Genomic DNA, 15,919 nt, shown 5'->3' with positions numbered 1-15,919 from the left:
TCCCCCGTGTGGCTGTATCCGTCTGCAGCAGCTCGGTCGGTGATGTGTCGGTCATGTTTCAAGTAAAGGTGAAGGGTTTTATGCTCCCTTGTGCAACATAAACATATACATCTTGCAAACCCATCAGAATATCGCATATATCACTCGTCACCAGAATGTTTCCGAGTTGCTGAATAAAAAAAAGTAACTCTGACGTCCATTCATATCCAACAAGACAATCAGGGGACAATTATCTTCCCTATTACCAACCACACGTGTCTCAGACAAAATGCTCAGAAATACAGACAATCATTACTCTGGAGCACCAGTCCTAACTTAATCAAAAACTAGTCCGAAATTTTTCTCAGTTAAGTCTAACATGAAATACACCTGCACTGTAGTTAGTTGTTAGGTGTATTTATTTAATAGAATGATGACTTTCTTCTCTAAATGCACTCATAAATCATTAGCAAAAATAGGGGGAAAAAGAAGATATTTAAGGATGTTTTACTGAGTGTTTTTTTCTCACATTTCCAATGTACAAAAATTCTCTGCAGAAACCTCATAAAAGTTAGAATGATAACAAATAGTCTTAAAAGACTTTCTTTGGACAAAAAAAGTTAAATTATTACCAAATCATAACCACCGATAGCTATGTACCAAACCGCCTACACCTCGCAAACCGAAGTGTTTTATCAGCTCATGTCCCTCTAGGTGACCCTTAAATAAATCTTCGGAGTTACAGAGTTACACACACACTCACACATAGACACACAAAATTTAAAACTCAACTTAAGAAAATAATAATAATTTAGCAAAAATGCATGTGTTTTGGAAGTACGATTGTACTGCATAAGTTGTGTGTGCAAATTGATGCTTTGATATAGTTTACTGTTGTTAAACATGGCCCCCAATCAATCAATAAATCAATATGTTCACTTTTTCCATGAAGGCATGTGAGGAAACAAAGTTTTCTTCACTAATTCAAGGTAACACAGCGTAACTTATTAACAAATGGTCATTTTGTGGGCAAAATATTCCTTGAATGCTTTACGGCTCCCCCAAACAAACCCAGAGGTTGAGCCTCTGAGACGTCGTCAGGTACAAACAGGACCAAAGCAAAGTCAGAGGAGATGCAGGTTTTACGAGAGGATCGCAAAGTTCAGAGGCCACAAAGACTACAAAGACAGTGGGACTCTGAGAGGAGGTGAGTTATCACCGTCACCTGGACTGCTGCTGCGAGCAGCCGACTGTGACCAATTATGGGTCAGACTGGGAAGAGAGTCAGGCTGAATACATCAAGTGTGTGTTATGAGTGTGTGTTCCTTCCTCTGTGCAGAGAGCACAGCGCTCAGGTGCTTGTGGACTCCAACTGCACAAAAACAAAAAATGCGGTGACCATGTCTTTATTGCATAAAAATGTGTATAACAGTATAGACGAAACCTCCTTACATTGCGATAAATGAAAATGTTAACTTTGTTAACTATCAGAACGTAGTATTCTTTGTGATTAAGAATATGTCCACCAGCTACAGCTGCTGCAGTAATTTAACTCTAAAGTTACGGTGGCACATAAACATTAAAACATGAGAGAAAACACACTGACTGCGAATTCATCGGCCAAACCTGCCGGTGAGAAACCGTTTACAGGAGCGGCGTCATGACAAGCTTTCAATTCCGAAATGCATTTTATCAGCTAATGATTATTAATTCAGCACAGTTTCTTTGATGTAACAAATTAAAGAGAAAACAAGAAGAGATAAAAAATCAAACAGCAGATAAATGCTGAAGATGCTAACTGATTAACGCCCTCTGCAGGTACGGGGCGAGTTATGAAGTGTGTGCGTGGCGATATTGTCAGCTTGGTTCGGTCAGTCAGTGTGCACAGCAGGACGTCAGAGGTCAAAGGTCATACAGACCGATGTCTCTGACCTTCTTTAACCTCATCCACCAGATGACGGTCCTCTCCTGCCGGGTCTCCAGGAGCACGAGCTCCCTCCCTGTCCGCTCAGGGGATTGTAGTCTGGAAAAAAAACACACACACACACACACACACACACACACACACACACACAAACACAAAAGGTTTTAAAACATTTTTCCAAATATGTTTTACAGAGTAATTTATCATACTGTTCCTTCAATTTATTCAAGTGCTTCTTTTCAAGGACCAAGTTAAAAAAATTTTAAAATGAGGGCATGAAAGGCTGAGATGTGATGAGTACAGATGAATTAATTTGTGCTTTTTCATTAATAAAAACATTTCAGACAAAAAACTGGAAAACTGCATTTTTTGAGGGCAAAATCAATTTCATTTTTATGTCAACTTGAATTGTACAAAAATAATGCCGAAAATAATGTTTGAGTTCTAGTGGAACTAAAGAGAGGAACGTTCCCCAAACTGTCAGGAAGCAGCAGCTACAGAACCGTCCCTAAGTCACGGCTCTGCTGTGATCTCTGCACATTTACATGTTCTGCTTGTTGTTGAAGGAATCAAACGTCAGATATCAGTTTATTCTTTCAGCAGAACCGAGCTGGAAACTCACTACACCTGAACTCAGACCGCGTCCAGCGTGTCCTCTCATCATGTCTTCTCATCATGTCCTCTCATCATGTCCTCTCATCATGTCCCCCACACACGGAGCAGAGGGAGGGAGGGGGAAGACGACGGCCGCTCACACCGGTGTTCAGCGGTTAGAGCGGGGCGGACATTCGGAGACACCGGCTCGGTAAAGCACTTTAACTTGCCCTGTTGTATGAAACGTGCCATTCAAATAAAGCTGCCTTTTCTTTTCAAAAAGGGAACCAGAGTGACGGTAACTTCCACCTCAGCCGAAACAGAAACTCCCCGTTGGTCTCCTCTTTACAGCCGCAGTTTGTGCAAACGGAGCTTCCTGTGAGGTTCCTACCTGAAGTGCGAAGCTGCTTTTTGTCCCCCTTTGGTTTCATCACAGTTGTTGACGAGCTGGCCTCTTCAGTCTGCAGCGAGAAGCACGAATCAGTGACGTCAGTGAGGGAACAAACTGATCTGTGTGAGTGTGGTTAAAACTCGGTTCACAGCGCTAAAGACAAAAGTTACACATGATTAACCCTTTAGGGCCCACTTTAATTTTACTAGCACTCATATCGCTCTGCACACAAAATGCTATTTTCAAAATGAAGCTTTAAAAAAAATTATACATTAATATTATTTTCTACTGTCTATTTTTAAACAGCATCAGTCCTAAACATAAATATCAAATATCAAATAATTTTCAGAATTTTACTTCATTAAATACCAGGTTTTTGTCATGATGCCATAATGTTTTCAGATGAAAAAACAAGTGAATTATTATTTTCAATATACTACATGCTAAAGAGATTTCTTTTATTATCAGAGCCTGTGATATGTCAATGATTGGCAACAACATTAATTTTTATACATTATTACTTATTGTGCAGTGCCAAATACTTACACTCAAAGCACTCTGCACACAAAATGAGCTTTCTGAAATCAGGCTATAAATTATTATACATTAATATGATTTTCTTTCATTGAGTTTAACCAACATCAGTCCTAATCATAAATATCATATACATTCACTAATTTACAGATTTTAAGCCATTAAATGCCAGGTTTTTGTCAATAAAATTAAATTTCAATATCCCACATGCTAAGAAGATTATTTTCTAAATGATCCCAGTCTGGGATACGTCAGTGATCAGCAGCTACATTTATTGTGACAGGTCACCTAGTGGAAATAGCATGTATTTTCTCCATATGCCAAATATGGTCAAAATGATGTCATCAGGTGGAAATTAGTAAAAATTCCAAATTCTAAGTCAAAAGTCCAGAATGACACCCAGAAATAATACAAGTCATGTGAGAAAACAGCTGAGCTGCAAATTCACTGATTAAAGAAAAATACACAATCTTGCCAAAATGTAAGCCATATGTATAAGCACAGCCACAATATAAATAAAAAATAAAGAATGCAAAGCTCATAAAATGTGCCAGACAGTCACAAACTTACCTGAGGGGGTTTAGCGGCTCCTTTGTAGCTCTTCCCCTGCTGCATACTCTCCCAGATCTCTATTTTCTGCCTCCTCTTCTCCTCTTCTTGCTGTTCACAGAATACATCACGTGTTCAGTTCAGGTGCGACATGACGGACAAACGTTTTCTCTTCTGTTTCACATCCTCACCTGTCTCTGTTTCTCTCTGAAGATGTCAGCTTTGGCGTTGAGCTCCTCCTGCATCCTCATCCGAGCCGCCTCCATGGCTTCTTGTCTGCTCGCCACTAACGAAGCATCTTTGTGATAAACAAAAGTTGAAATCATACATTTGGCCTCGTCTCAGTTTCTGTGTAGCAGCTGTTGGGAGGTGCTGACCTTGCAGAGTTTCGGGGGCTGAGTTGTTGTTGCTCCGGCTGGATCTCCTCTTGCTCAGCTGCTGGATGAGCAGGTAGACCAGAACGGTCACAATCAGCATGTACCATCCATACTGGGACAGAAGCTCTCCCGCTGGCAAGAAGCAAACACATCATGTGACTTTTCTGTAAAGATCTAACTTTTTTAAATAGATGTATGAGAGATGTAAAAAGATGTACAATTAAAGGGACATTTTTATGCACTACGGCAGAGATACTCAACATACAGTCTGCAAGCCCCTAATGTCTTAAAATCCTGCAAATGTGCTTAAATGCTAGAAATGTCCTAAAATCCTAGGCATACTAAAATCCATGAAACGTCCTAACATCCTACAAGCATCCTTACGTCCTGGAAATGTCCTAAAATCGTCCTTAAAATCCTAGAAACGCCTGAAAATCCCAGAAACATCCTAAAATCCTAGCGACAACCTAAAATCTGAGAAATGCCCTAAAATCCCAGAAACATTTGAAAATCCTTGATTTGTCTTAAAATTCTAGAAACATCATGAAATCCTAGAAATGTCCTAAAATCCTAGAGATGCACTGAAATCCGTGACACGTCCTAAAATGCTAGAAACTTCCTAAATTCCTAGAAGCATCCTAAAATCCGAGAAATGTCCTAAAATTCTGGAGACATCTACGGGGCTGCGGTGACTGGCCCCTGGCCTCCTCTTGTTTTGTTCAAAAGGGCCCCAAAACAAAGCAGGTCGAGTATCTCTGACCTAATATCGATAACCGCTCAAAGTGAGAATTACTTGGAGCTGTTTGTTGATTAGCGGCACAGACGGAGCACTGAGGGGGACACTGCTCCCTCTGTGTCCATAATGCCTGGGACCGGCCTCGATATTAAACCAGTTATGAAGATGTAATCCCGTGTCTCACAGTAACGTTACATGTGTTTTCATGACTGTACACCCGGAAATAGCCACGAGCTAAACGTAGCAGCTGAGAGGATAAACAAACAGCACTAACCGCGAGAAAACCGCGTATCGCGATTAAAAACACTCCATTTTAACATAAATGTGTTAAAATATCGATCCGACATCATTAATAAGTAGTTGTGACGTGTCGCGGTGTTACCGGTCTGGCTGAGGGAAGTCAGGTCCGGGTTTTTGATCGGAGCTTTTTCCACCTGAAACGGAGAGTCGTCGTCCACGTCTGTGATCTCAACATCATCCATGTCTCGATAAAAACCGACAAAGTCTGTTGACGACGCGAAAATGCTGCACCGTTGTCGGTTCTTTGGTTAATTTTGTTGGAGACTCCTGCAAACGTCAACCATCTTTACTGGAAAAGCTCTTCTTCCTGGTTTTAATGGGGACCAGAACAGGCGCTTCACCGCCACCTGCAGCCCGGAGTGTGAACCGCAGATCAGATCACTGGTTCCCAGCATGACACAGCACACTAATCCCAGTTAAATCCTCACTAAAGGTCAATACTGGTGAAGTGGGACAGTTGAGATTTATATTTTTTGTTTTTGTGTATATTCACTTTGTTATTGCTTTAAACTACTTTGAATTGGGGGACAGTAAGAGATGTTGGGGGTAATATTAGTTCTTCTTTAGGGCACCAGATTCACACTGGGAATTGTTTTAGTACTATTTTAGTGTCCTAAAATCCGAGGAATGTCCTAAAGTCCCAGGAACGTCCTAAATCCTACAAAAGTCCTTAAATCCTAGAAACATCCTGAAGTCCTAGAAATATCCTAAAATCCCACGTGTCCTAAATCCTACAAATGTCCTGAAAAATACAAGAAGCATCCTGAAATCATAGAAATGTCCTAAAATCCTCGAAACATCCTGAAGTCCTAGAAATATCCTAAAATCCCACAAGTGTCCTAAATCCTACAAATGTCCTGAAAAATACAAGAAGCATCCTGAAATCATAGAAATGTCCTAAAATCCCACAAGCGTCCTAAATCCTATAAATGTCCTGAAAATACAATAAACATCCTGAAATCGTAGAAATGCCCTAAAATCCTAGTAACATGCTAAAGTCCTCAAAACGTCCTAAATTCCAATAAATGTCCTAAAATCCTAGAAATGTGCTAAAAATCAAATATCCTAAAAGTTTAGAAATGTCTTAAAAACCTATAAATGTGTATGGGGCTGCACTGGCCCCTGCGCCTGCTGTCCTTTTGCAAAAGTGGCCCCAAAAACAAAGCAAGCTGAGTGTGCCTTAGTGGCGATAACCACTTGGGGTTAAATATTAACACCTTTTTTGGGCATAAATAGGGCACACTGAGCATTTGAGGGGTTACTGCACTTCTATCCTCTGGATGAATTGTTGTATGTTTTTGTTCTTTCTTGATATTTTTTATTATCTGTTACCTGCAAAGTGGCTGCAGATACAAATTAGCAGCTACCTCCAGCTTTTTTCACCTTTACCATTTTATACTGATGTTCATTAACCCTTTGAAACTTTACTTGATGTCTTTCAAAAACATGGGAAAAAGGTAATAAGCAACTGAAGAACTGACCCAAAAATTGTCAATTGGTGAAATATAGAAAAAAAAAAAATAATAATAATAAATTAAAAATAAATATTTTGTTGTAATTGTGATCATTATAGTTTTTCCTTAGCTTTCTTCCTTTGTCCTCATGACATTTTCCCCTAGCTTTTTAAAAATAATTTTTTTAATCTATTTTTTTTTTTTTAATTTGTGGAACATGTCCAAGTTGCAAACTGCCTTTTCCCCCCACGTTTTTTAAAGAAATCACACCCATTTGCTCAGGTTCAAAGGTGTAAATATTTGTGAAAAAGCAGACTGGAAGCAGTGCTGGTTGTTACTTCTAATTGTTCCAATTGTTATTTCAGTTTTCTGTCCATTTCTTGGGAAAGCCCCAAACTTTTAGGACGTTTTTTTAAAAACAGGACACTTACAGACTGCATAGGTCTGCGTTCAGCTCAAAAAAGAAACTGGTCCCACACACAGCGATATAAGAAATCAGTTTAATGTGTGTCAATTTACAAAATAAAAAAGGCCCTGCAGACGCACGACCAACACAAGAAATCACAGAACACAGAAATAAAAAACAAAAAAAATACTCCATGCACTCAGGAGCCGTTGACAGGAGGCTCTTCCTCCATGTCTTCTTCTTCGTCCTCCTGATCTCCCTCATTCATCTCCTCTCCAGATCCTCCTTCCATGTGTGACCCCATCTGTGCAGCGTCACCCTCCTCCTCCTCCTCTTCCTCCTCCTCCTCCTCCTCCACCATCTCGGCTGCACCTGAATTTAAAAAACAAACATATTCGCCCGTCCATGAATTTTTCAAAACCAACACTTTGGTCAAAATCAGCACAGTACTCCAATTATATAAATATTTTTTAAAAATCTTATTGCCACAAAGATGTCCTTCTACAGCGTGAAAATTCGGCAATATCGCAAAGAAAGTCCACAGGTGGGGTCAATTATAAGTCCAGACAGGGAAACACTTTAAGTGCTTCCCAGCAGGGGGAGCCGACAGTTTGAAGACACAGAATCACAGTAATATTTTTAAAAATCATTAAGAAATAAACAATAATAATGAAAAACATAAACAACAACAACAATAATAAATTAAATTAAATAGAATAATAGTAGTAATTTAAAACAAATAAATAAAAATCATTGTTGACATTATTGAAGTTTCTAGCCACAGACGGTTTCTCATGGTGATTACTGGATTAAACGTTTCTGTTCACAGATCTTTGTTTTGTTGGACTTCTGAATAACTCCACCTGTGGGCTTTCTTTGAGATATTGCCAAATTCACATGCTGAAGAAGGACATGTGCCCCAAAACGTCCGTGGGGCAATAAAAAATGCTATAATCAGAGTGCTGATCTCGACTGCATTGATATCCTCAGCACCAGGTCTCAGAAAGTTTACCTGCGAGTGAGCGCGCGGTTTCTTATTTTTCAAAACCTAAATTTGTGATACGGTACGATACAAAACATATCGCCACACCATAAAAACACAGCTGCCTGAACAAAAACAACACCTGATATGCAACTGCACATTATCCTAGTTACACCTAATACAAAGTGTTCACATCCTGAAAAAAGCAGTGTGAGGAATCCTGTCCAAATGTGTTTATACGCTTAAAAATTGATACGCGAGCCCTTAAAATATCCACCACTTTCTGCAGTCTTGGTGGAGGTGAGCAGTATGTGGTGAGCACCGACCTTGTCTCAGGTCTCGTCCTGGGATCTGACCGGCCTGCAGCATCCCCTTCAGCCTCTCCACCTCTGCCAGCGACGAAGCGTTCGCGATGGCATTCTGAAACGCACACAAATAAATCTCAGTTAAAGGGCTCCGATGAGGCTCCCTGTGGGACCTCTTTAACAAACATATATGAGAGCTGGACTTTCCAAATATTCCTGAATGACTGACCGTGTATTTTAGGGACATTAAATTGTGATGTGACGGGCAGTTGTCCGACTGATGTTTTAATATTTTATGTCACTTTTAGCATTGTACACGTGTATTTACAAACCGAAAAAGTTCAGTTAACAGCGCGGGCTTGTATTTGCTTAAACCACTGAACCCAACAGGCTTATATTTGAGACAGGCGTCTCTATGGGACGGGCTTTTAATTCCTTTCTCATAAAACTGTAGTTCAGCAAAGATGGAAATACAATCGAATTGTTTATTTAATCTTTATAGACCTGGGCAAAGTGGCTTTAATTTATTTGAAAACAGTAAACAGAAAGTATAAAAATAAAATAAAATTCAAAGCAAGAAACGACCTGAAAAAATACGTAATTATAATAATTCTGGAAAATAATCTTAAATGTATAACTGTGACTATAGCTCACTGGACGTTTCTCCAGCTCACCAGCCTGATAAAAGGATGGAAAGTCAAACTCGGCTCTCAAATCGTAAAACACAGAGCCGACATTTTAAAATTCAAAAAGTGAACCTTGATGGCTTCCACATCTGCCTGAGACGGCCCCGTCCTCTTCTTCTCAAGCTGTGCCGCCACTCCCGGAGTGAACCTGAAAGGAACGCACCCCGTTTAGACGACAAGAACACACACGTGCTTCTCTGACCTCTCAACCAATGTAGTCATCACGTATAGTATCTTTTCTTGAGTCAAATATTCTGATACATCGTCCGCAGACAGACAGCAGTCCTGAGCAACACCGTGGCGAACGCCTCAGACTTATGTTAACCCTTTATCACCTGGACCGTCATCGGTTTTCTTGCACTAACTTAAGATGCCTTTTACAAGCATTAAAAGCTCTGAAACCTGGAAAAAAAATTGGTTTCTTTCTTTTTTTTTTAATCAGAGAAAAAGGCAATGAGCAACTTGGCATGAGACCCTGCAAACTGAATGAAATTAGGAAAAGATGACAAGAAAATGAAATGTTTGTTTGTTTTTAAAAGGAGAGATACAATAATTAGAAGTGTATTTACAAAAAATAGACGAAATTTTCAGAAATATAATAATATTTAAATGTTTAGAAAAAATAATGTCAAAAATATGTACACGCGTGAGTATATGAGCACTTTCAACTCATTTTTTAAAATTTTATTCTCATTTTCCATTTTTTAAATTTACACTAATTTTGAGTAACTTCTTGTCAAGTTGTTCATTGCCTTCTCACAATGTTTTTCAAAAAATAAAAATATATTGCTCAGGTTTTAAAGGGTTAACAGGAGAGTTAAGGCCCATTTAGAGGTTTTTACATTTATGAAGAGAGGTGTTTTTTTTGGGGGACAAGTGATAAGCTTTTGGGTCAGATTCCAGGTTTTTTAAAGGATTTTCTCTAAAATCACTAAAACAGATATATTTTTTATGACTGGTGGCGTATTTTATTTTTCCACGATTGAAGCCGCGTTCTGAGCCAGGATCCAGTGATTCTGAGGAGCTGCTGTCTAACGTGGACTTTCGTCTTACGTTTTCGTTCGCCTGGCAATATCCTTTGCAAGCTGAGCACCACGTTTGCCCTTGAACATTTTCTCTGCCTCCTGGCGTTCCTATGACGATATCACACAGTTAAAGTGAAAAGCCTGGTTAAGTGCAGACCAAGCGTTCATCCAAGAGGCGGGGCGGGAAAACACACAGTTCACCAGAGCTTCCAAACAGGACATTAGAAGAGTTTAGCACATTGATGATGATTACTGTAATGCTAGAAAAGTCCATACTACTGTTTTAACCTCAAATACATATTTTACATGGCCTTAAAATACGAAACAGGTCAACTGCAGACTGCTCAACAGGCCTGAATCTCAAACTTAATATTAAAAAACTGTCAGAATCTACCTGCTCCGCTGCTCTTACCTTCAGTTTTACCTTCTGGAAGTCGAGCACACGGACCTGCGGGATTTTGTTGATGACGTAGAGCCTGTAGTGCTTCTTGTTTGTCACTGGATTTCTTAACAAGCTGGAAATACACTTTTTTTTATTACAAACATGTTTGATCATAATTCAGCGGTAATCAAATAATCTTTAAGTGCTGATGATTTGTACCTGAGAAGAGTCAACGTTTTCACGGAGGCCAGCGGGTCCAAGTCGCCCTGCACATGCAAAAAATAATTACATTTAGAAAAACACACGGTGGTAAAGTGTTTATTAGGGGTCGACAGATTATAATAAAACCATGAATTCCTAACCCTAACCCAACTCTGGTTAGCCATTTTCAACATTTTAAATGTTGACTCTTTGGACTGTTCTTTTAAAATTCTGCACCAAAAACCTCTTCAAAATACTATCCTGTAGGGCCTGGCCGATTATCAAAGCCGATATTTGGCATTTTGGCATCAGTTTTTGAAAGAAATCAAAAGTTTTTTTATTCAGTTTGTCTTGATGCTGGTGGAGACAGGTCTGCATTTACCTCTCACTGTGGAGGCTGCAGTTTGTTTTGCTTTAAGAGTTTTTACACGGCAAATTACTACAAACTTTACAGAGGTAAGAATTTTAAAGTGGCTGTTGTTGCTGTTTTGCATGCGACTGGAGGGTAAGTCAGTGAACGTACTCACCAGCTCCTGAATGTTGTTGTTTGTGAGGACCAGTTCTGTCAGACCCGGCAGAGAGTGCTCCAGATTCTCACCGATGCGACTGGAGACACATTTCAGAAAGTTACACGCATACTTACTTTTAGTACATTTCATTGACGAGCAAGTTCAATGTTCTACCTTTTTTACTGAAGCCAAAAAATGTACACAACTATGAATTATAATCCCACATTTTCTACTGTATACAACAACACAGCGCTACTATGTTAACTTTAATTTCAACTGATTGTTATTTCCATTAAGGACATTGTTGCAGCTGTAACTTACCAAATCCGGTTGTTGTTCATTAGTAAAGTTTTCAGTCTTTTGAGCAGAGGAAAGCCGTCCAGTTTTCTGACTTCATTATCGGAGAAGTCGATGGTGTCAAACTGGTCCAGAGTGGCTCCGAGGTTTTCAAGCACTGGGATTTTATAACCTGTGAGATGAAGAACGTGGAAGTTGAGGAGGAAGTTTTTCCTTCTGATAAAAAATCATTGAGTTTTTCTTCAGAGAGTAGGATGAAACAGAGAGACACATTTTTATAGAACCACACGTGCTGCCTGTTTACATTATTTTCCTAAAAAATTATTAGAATGATACAACCACATTAATAATAACTATGCAGAAGTGGCACCATACACCTTAAGTTCTTTCTTGCACTAGAAAATGTAGAGGCAGGCTATCACGCACTTATTCATAGAAAGTGTTAATAAATAAATAAGACAGTCACTTCTTTATGTGCACAGCTTTGAGCCAAAAATGTTGTTGCTTGAAGTTTTAATCTATGGACAGTATACTGCATTATGTTGCTTTTTTCCATTGTATGGGATGGGGGAAAATAGATACAGCATAGTTTCGCAATATTTTTGCAGCAATAGTGTTGATATACAGATGGCATTTTTTTTGTTTTATAAATTACATATAGCAAATACAAATTAAACTTCTGGTATCCTACCAGAATAATAAAGTCAGTTACTTTTTAAGACAACTAAATAAATTTTGAAACAACAAAAATGACTGAAATGAGACACTTTATCTTTACAACTTTATGTTATTAGATAAAAACAGATGTTGACTAAGTTTTACTTTGGGGACATAATTTACTAAAAGGTAAATAAAAGGTAATAAAACCCAGTATGCTCAATACTCAGCATATCAAAAACATCTGTTTGGTAACTTCGTATAGATAATACTGTATCATGTCTGATTCCAGACCCCGGTATGTTGATGTCGAATGATTCTGTGTTATGCCATAACTATTAACTATAAGGACAGTCATAAAAACATGTGTAATTACCTCACATCGCTGTCTTTCAAACATTGTCTTTGCCAATTACCTTTTTCAGTATTTTACTTTAATGATCGCTGATAAAACTAAAAAATGTGCAAAGAAATTGTCAGCATGGAGGAACTTTTACTTTGTGAGACCTCAAGAAGCTATTTGTATCTATTTAATGTGATTTAAATTTTAATGATTTTATTTTTTTTAAATGTTGCAGGGAACTTGCTGAATGTGATGTTGACAATTTCAGCTTTGATAAAACATTTGCCATTTAAACAAAGTTTTGTTATGGAGTTTATTATATTCCAAATTCTAAATATTGTCTTTTTTTTTTTTCTTTTTGCTAACGGGTATTTGTTTCAAATATGGGTTATCAGTTTCATTTACAACTAATAATCAGTATTAGCCTGGAAAAACAATATTGGTCCATATCGATAAAGAACACCACAGAGATCACACTTATAGATGACTCTAAACTTAGACTTCAGATTTCTTATCACTGAAGAACCCCACAAATTACATTAAGAGTATTATATTATTTCATACACTTTGAAAATCACTGAAACATCTGGAGGGTCATTTGGTGCAGCTGTGCGCGCTCCCGTGAGGTGCACGCACTTCTCGGCGCGCAGAACTCAACACAACACCTGTTAGCAAGCTATGCTAACGCCGGCTAACCGCGGTTCTCTTGCATTTTGACAACTTGGCACAAAACTGCCGGTGTTTCAGCAAAGTTAATTTAATCTTGGTGATCCACGGCAGCTCTCGGTAAGGTTAATGTCTTTGTATCTTTTAACGTTGACTTAAAGTTGACACTTTGCAGCGGTTGTGCTAACGTTAGCTGGGCTGCTTTTGGACATAACGTTATAAGCAGCAGCCACGTTGCCCAAAAAAAAAAAAAAAAAAACAGTTTCATTTGGGATTTAATGGACATTTTTGAGTTCATATCAGGAACACTTCTCAGGTTTTTGAATGGCCTGAGGCCCGCCTACAGACAGATGAAGCTAACTTTACACGACCATGTTCGCAGGGGTGATGAAGTTAACTGACCTCTTAAATCCAGCTCTCGGTCCCTCACAGGGTTCGTGTACTGAGCAGCCTGCTCGATCAGCTCCGCAGACAGCTTCACCATGGCGAGACCAACGGCAGACGTTAACAAGTATTAATATTTTGTCAGTAAAACGATCGTAACGCCGCCGCAGACACGCTGTTTCCGACCGGAACAAAGGCCGGATCACTGCGTGCCGAGAAAAGCGGATTTATTTAGTGTTAGCGCCCCCAGCGGAGGGAGGACAGAATAACACAGCACAACACAACACAACAGAACACAACACAACACAACACAACACAACACAACACAACACAACACAACACAACACAACAACAACACAACACAACACAACACAACACAACACAACACAAATTCATTCAGCCAGTTATATGATACAAAGAAAAATTCACATTGTCTGTTTTGGTAATGTATTTCTGTTTTTCATTTTGGCAAATGGGATAAAAAACTAACCTGACACACACACACACACACACACACACAGGAGAGCAGAGTTCAGTCATCACTGGTCTGTGGACATCAGCAGAGAAAGCAGCTTTAAATCGACCTTGTGTGGTTCACATCAGGATAAAGCAGACTGGTTCAGCTCAGACAAAAAAAACAAAAAAGACCTTTGAACTTCAGCCGCAATGCCTGATTCATTTTATTATTTTATTCATTTTTATATATGCTTTGATGACCAGTTACTGATTTCTGTCTTAAATGGTAATGAAAACACAGGTGTTGTACAAAATGTAAATGTGGTTTATATAAAAAAGATCAATTAGTACATTTGTGCATGAAGAATAAGAGAAAAAAAAGCGAGGAACTGGAACAGACATAAGACAAGAGAGTGAGTAAGATGACATCTCTTGTTGGGAAATGAAAAACAAAGCTTTTTTGTTTTGTATAATCACTTGAAGCAAATTAGTTTGATTCCTTACATAAAAACATGGTGAGAAGGCAATGAGCGACAATGAGACAGGTGAAGGGACCCCCCAAAATAGCTTGAAATTAATAAAAAAAAGATAAAGAAAATACATTGAAAAAATAAGAAAAATCATAAATACATTTTTTAAAAAGCTAAAGCTTACATTTGTTTTTTAATCTACAGCGGCACTAATACACCGTCGTAGTCTATTGGCTATTCTGGTAAGGTTTTTTTCTTACTTATATTTTATTTTATTCTCCCAATTTATTTGGCATGTTTGAATTAAAGGTCTAAACAAAAAATACTAATAGAAAAATAAAGATCTACATGCACTGAAAGCGAATATTTAAATGATCAAATACGAACAATTTTGGCAAAGAAAGGCTGGTGCTGTTTGTTTGTCTATGTGTACTTGCCTGTCCAGCACCACTCCTGCTCGACAAACAGCAGCTATCAGTCTAATCTGAGACACTCTGATAACAGCACACATCAGGCATCACACCTGCAAACATCAGCCGTACCCGCAGCCTCAGTGTGCTGCGGACGCAAAATCATCTGTTGGTTTCACAAAATTGAGTTGTGTGTGTGTTTTTGTGTGTGTGTGTGTGTGTGTGTGTGTGTGTATCTATCTGTTTGCTGCTGATCTCACAAACTACTGGACCTATCAGCCTCATAATTTGTGTGCACATGCATGACAGTGAGCTCAAGTACAGTGGCTGGGAAGTGCAACAAATTTACAAAGTGTGAAAACACTTTTACAAAGCTTGTGAGAAATTTGCATTTTTTTTCTTTTTTTTTTTTTACATTTTACAAAACAAAATTAAGCAAAACACTTTTACCAAGGACAAACCAAATTTACATTTTTAAAAACAAATTTAAAGGATGACAAACAAAATTATAAAGTGTGAAAAACTTTAACAAAAGTTGAGACAAATTTAGAAGTGTCACAACACTTTTACCTGACCCCAAAAAAATTTACAAACAGAATCTCAGCAGAATCTTGACGGAGTGACTCGGGGTCTTTCTGCAGCACGTCTCTATTTGGTGTTATTATGTTTTGATTTCTTTTTTTTTTTTGTTCTGCTTTTTGATTTACTAGGTTTTAATGACTTGTTTATTTGATGGGGATGACTTTGTATAAGCCCTTTAGGCCTCTGTCCTCTCCTGCACAGTTAACTTCACTTTGTAATTTTACTGTGTAATATTTTTATCCTTAATTTTGTGCAATGAAACAAACAGAAAACAAAATGAAATGAATCAAAACAAAACAAAACAAAACAAAACAAAACAA

The 15,919-nt window shown here is 38.4% G+C and overlaps 2 protein-coding genes across 2 annotated transcripts; both read right to left on the bottom strand.

The window, feature by feature from the left end:
• Positions 1–1,369: 1,369 nt before the first annotated feature.
• On the bottom strand, positions 1,370–5,696 carry selenos (selenoprotein S). The gene is made up of 6 exons (XM_042485837.1): positions 5,467–5,696; positions 4,349–4,480; positions 4,163–4,269; positions 3,993–4,082; positions 2,889–2,958; positions 1,370–2,002 (listed from the first exon to the last, which is right to left on the bottom strand). The coding sequence occupies exons 1-6, from the start codon at positions 5,564–5,566 to the stop codon at positions 1,923–1,925; spliced, it is 579 nt and encodes a 192-aa protein (XP_042341771.1). The 5' UTR covers positions 5,567–5,696; the 3' UTR covers positions 1,370–1,922.
• Positions 5,697–7,324: 1,628 nt separating this feature from the next.
• On the bottom strand, positions 7,325–13,890 carry snrpa1 (small nuclear ribonucleoprotein polypeptide A'). The gene is made up of 9 exons (XM_042486400.1): positions 13,700–13,890; positions 11,656–11,803; positions 11,353–11,431; positions 10,844–10,890; positions 10,655–10,757; positions 10,271–10,350; positions 9,290–9,365; positions 8,553–8,646; positions 7,325–7,616 (listed from the first exon to the last, which is right to left on the bottom strand). Exons 1-9 carry the CDS (start codon positions 13,779–13,781, stop codon positions 7,444–7,446), a joined length of 882 nt encoding a protein of 293 aa, XP_042342334.1. The 5' UTR covers positions 13,782–13,890; the 3' UTR covers positions 7,325–7,443.
• Positions 13,891–15,919: the final 2,029 nt, after the last annotated feature.

Source organism: Plectropomus leopardus, chromosome 1 (assembly GCF_008729295.1).
Source record: "Plectropomus leopardus isolate mb chromosome 1, YSFRI_Pleo_2.0, whole genome shotgun sequence".
In the NCBI taxonomy this organism is placed as follows: Eukaryota; Metazoa; Chordata; class Actinopteri; order Perciformes; family Serranidae; genus Plectropomus; species Plectropomus leopardus.
This window is presented reverse-complemented; position numbering and strand designations above follow the sequence as displayed.

Excerpts from the sequence above, each read along its gene's own strand:
- selenos (XM_042485837.1), bottom strand. The coding sequence starts at position 5,566 with ATGGATGATGTTGAGATCACAGACGTGGACGACGACTCTCCGTTTCAG. Across the intron at positions 4,481-5,466 it reads GACTTCCCTCAGCCAGACCG|CGGGAGAGCTTCTGTCCCAG; the intron begins GTAACACCGCGA and ends GCTTCTTGCCAG. Across the intron at positions 2,959-3,992 it reads GAGCCGCTAAACCCCCTCAG|ACTGAAGAGGCCAGCTCGTC; the intron begins GTAAGTTTGTGA and ends TTCTCGCTGCAG.
- snrpa1 (XM_042486400.1), bottom strand. The coding sequence starts at position 13,781 with ATGGTGAAGCTGTCTGCGGAGCTGATCGAGCAGGCTGCTCAGTACACG. Across the intron at positions 10,891-11,352 it reads ACAACAACATTCAGGAGCTG|GGCGACTTGGACCCGCTGGC; the intron begins GTGAGTACGTTC and ends TTGCATGTGCAG. Across the intron at positions 7,617-8,552 it reads AGGACGAGACCTGAGACAAG|GTGCAGCCGAGATGGTGGAG; the intron begins GTCGGTGCTCAC and ends TTTTAAATTCAG.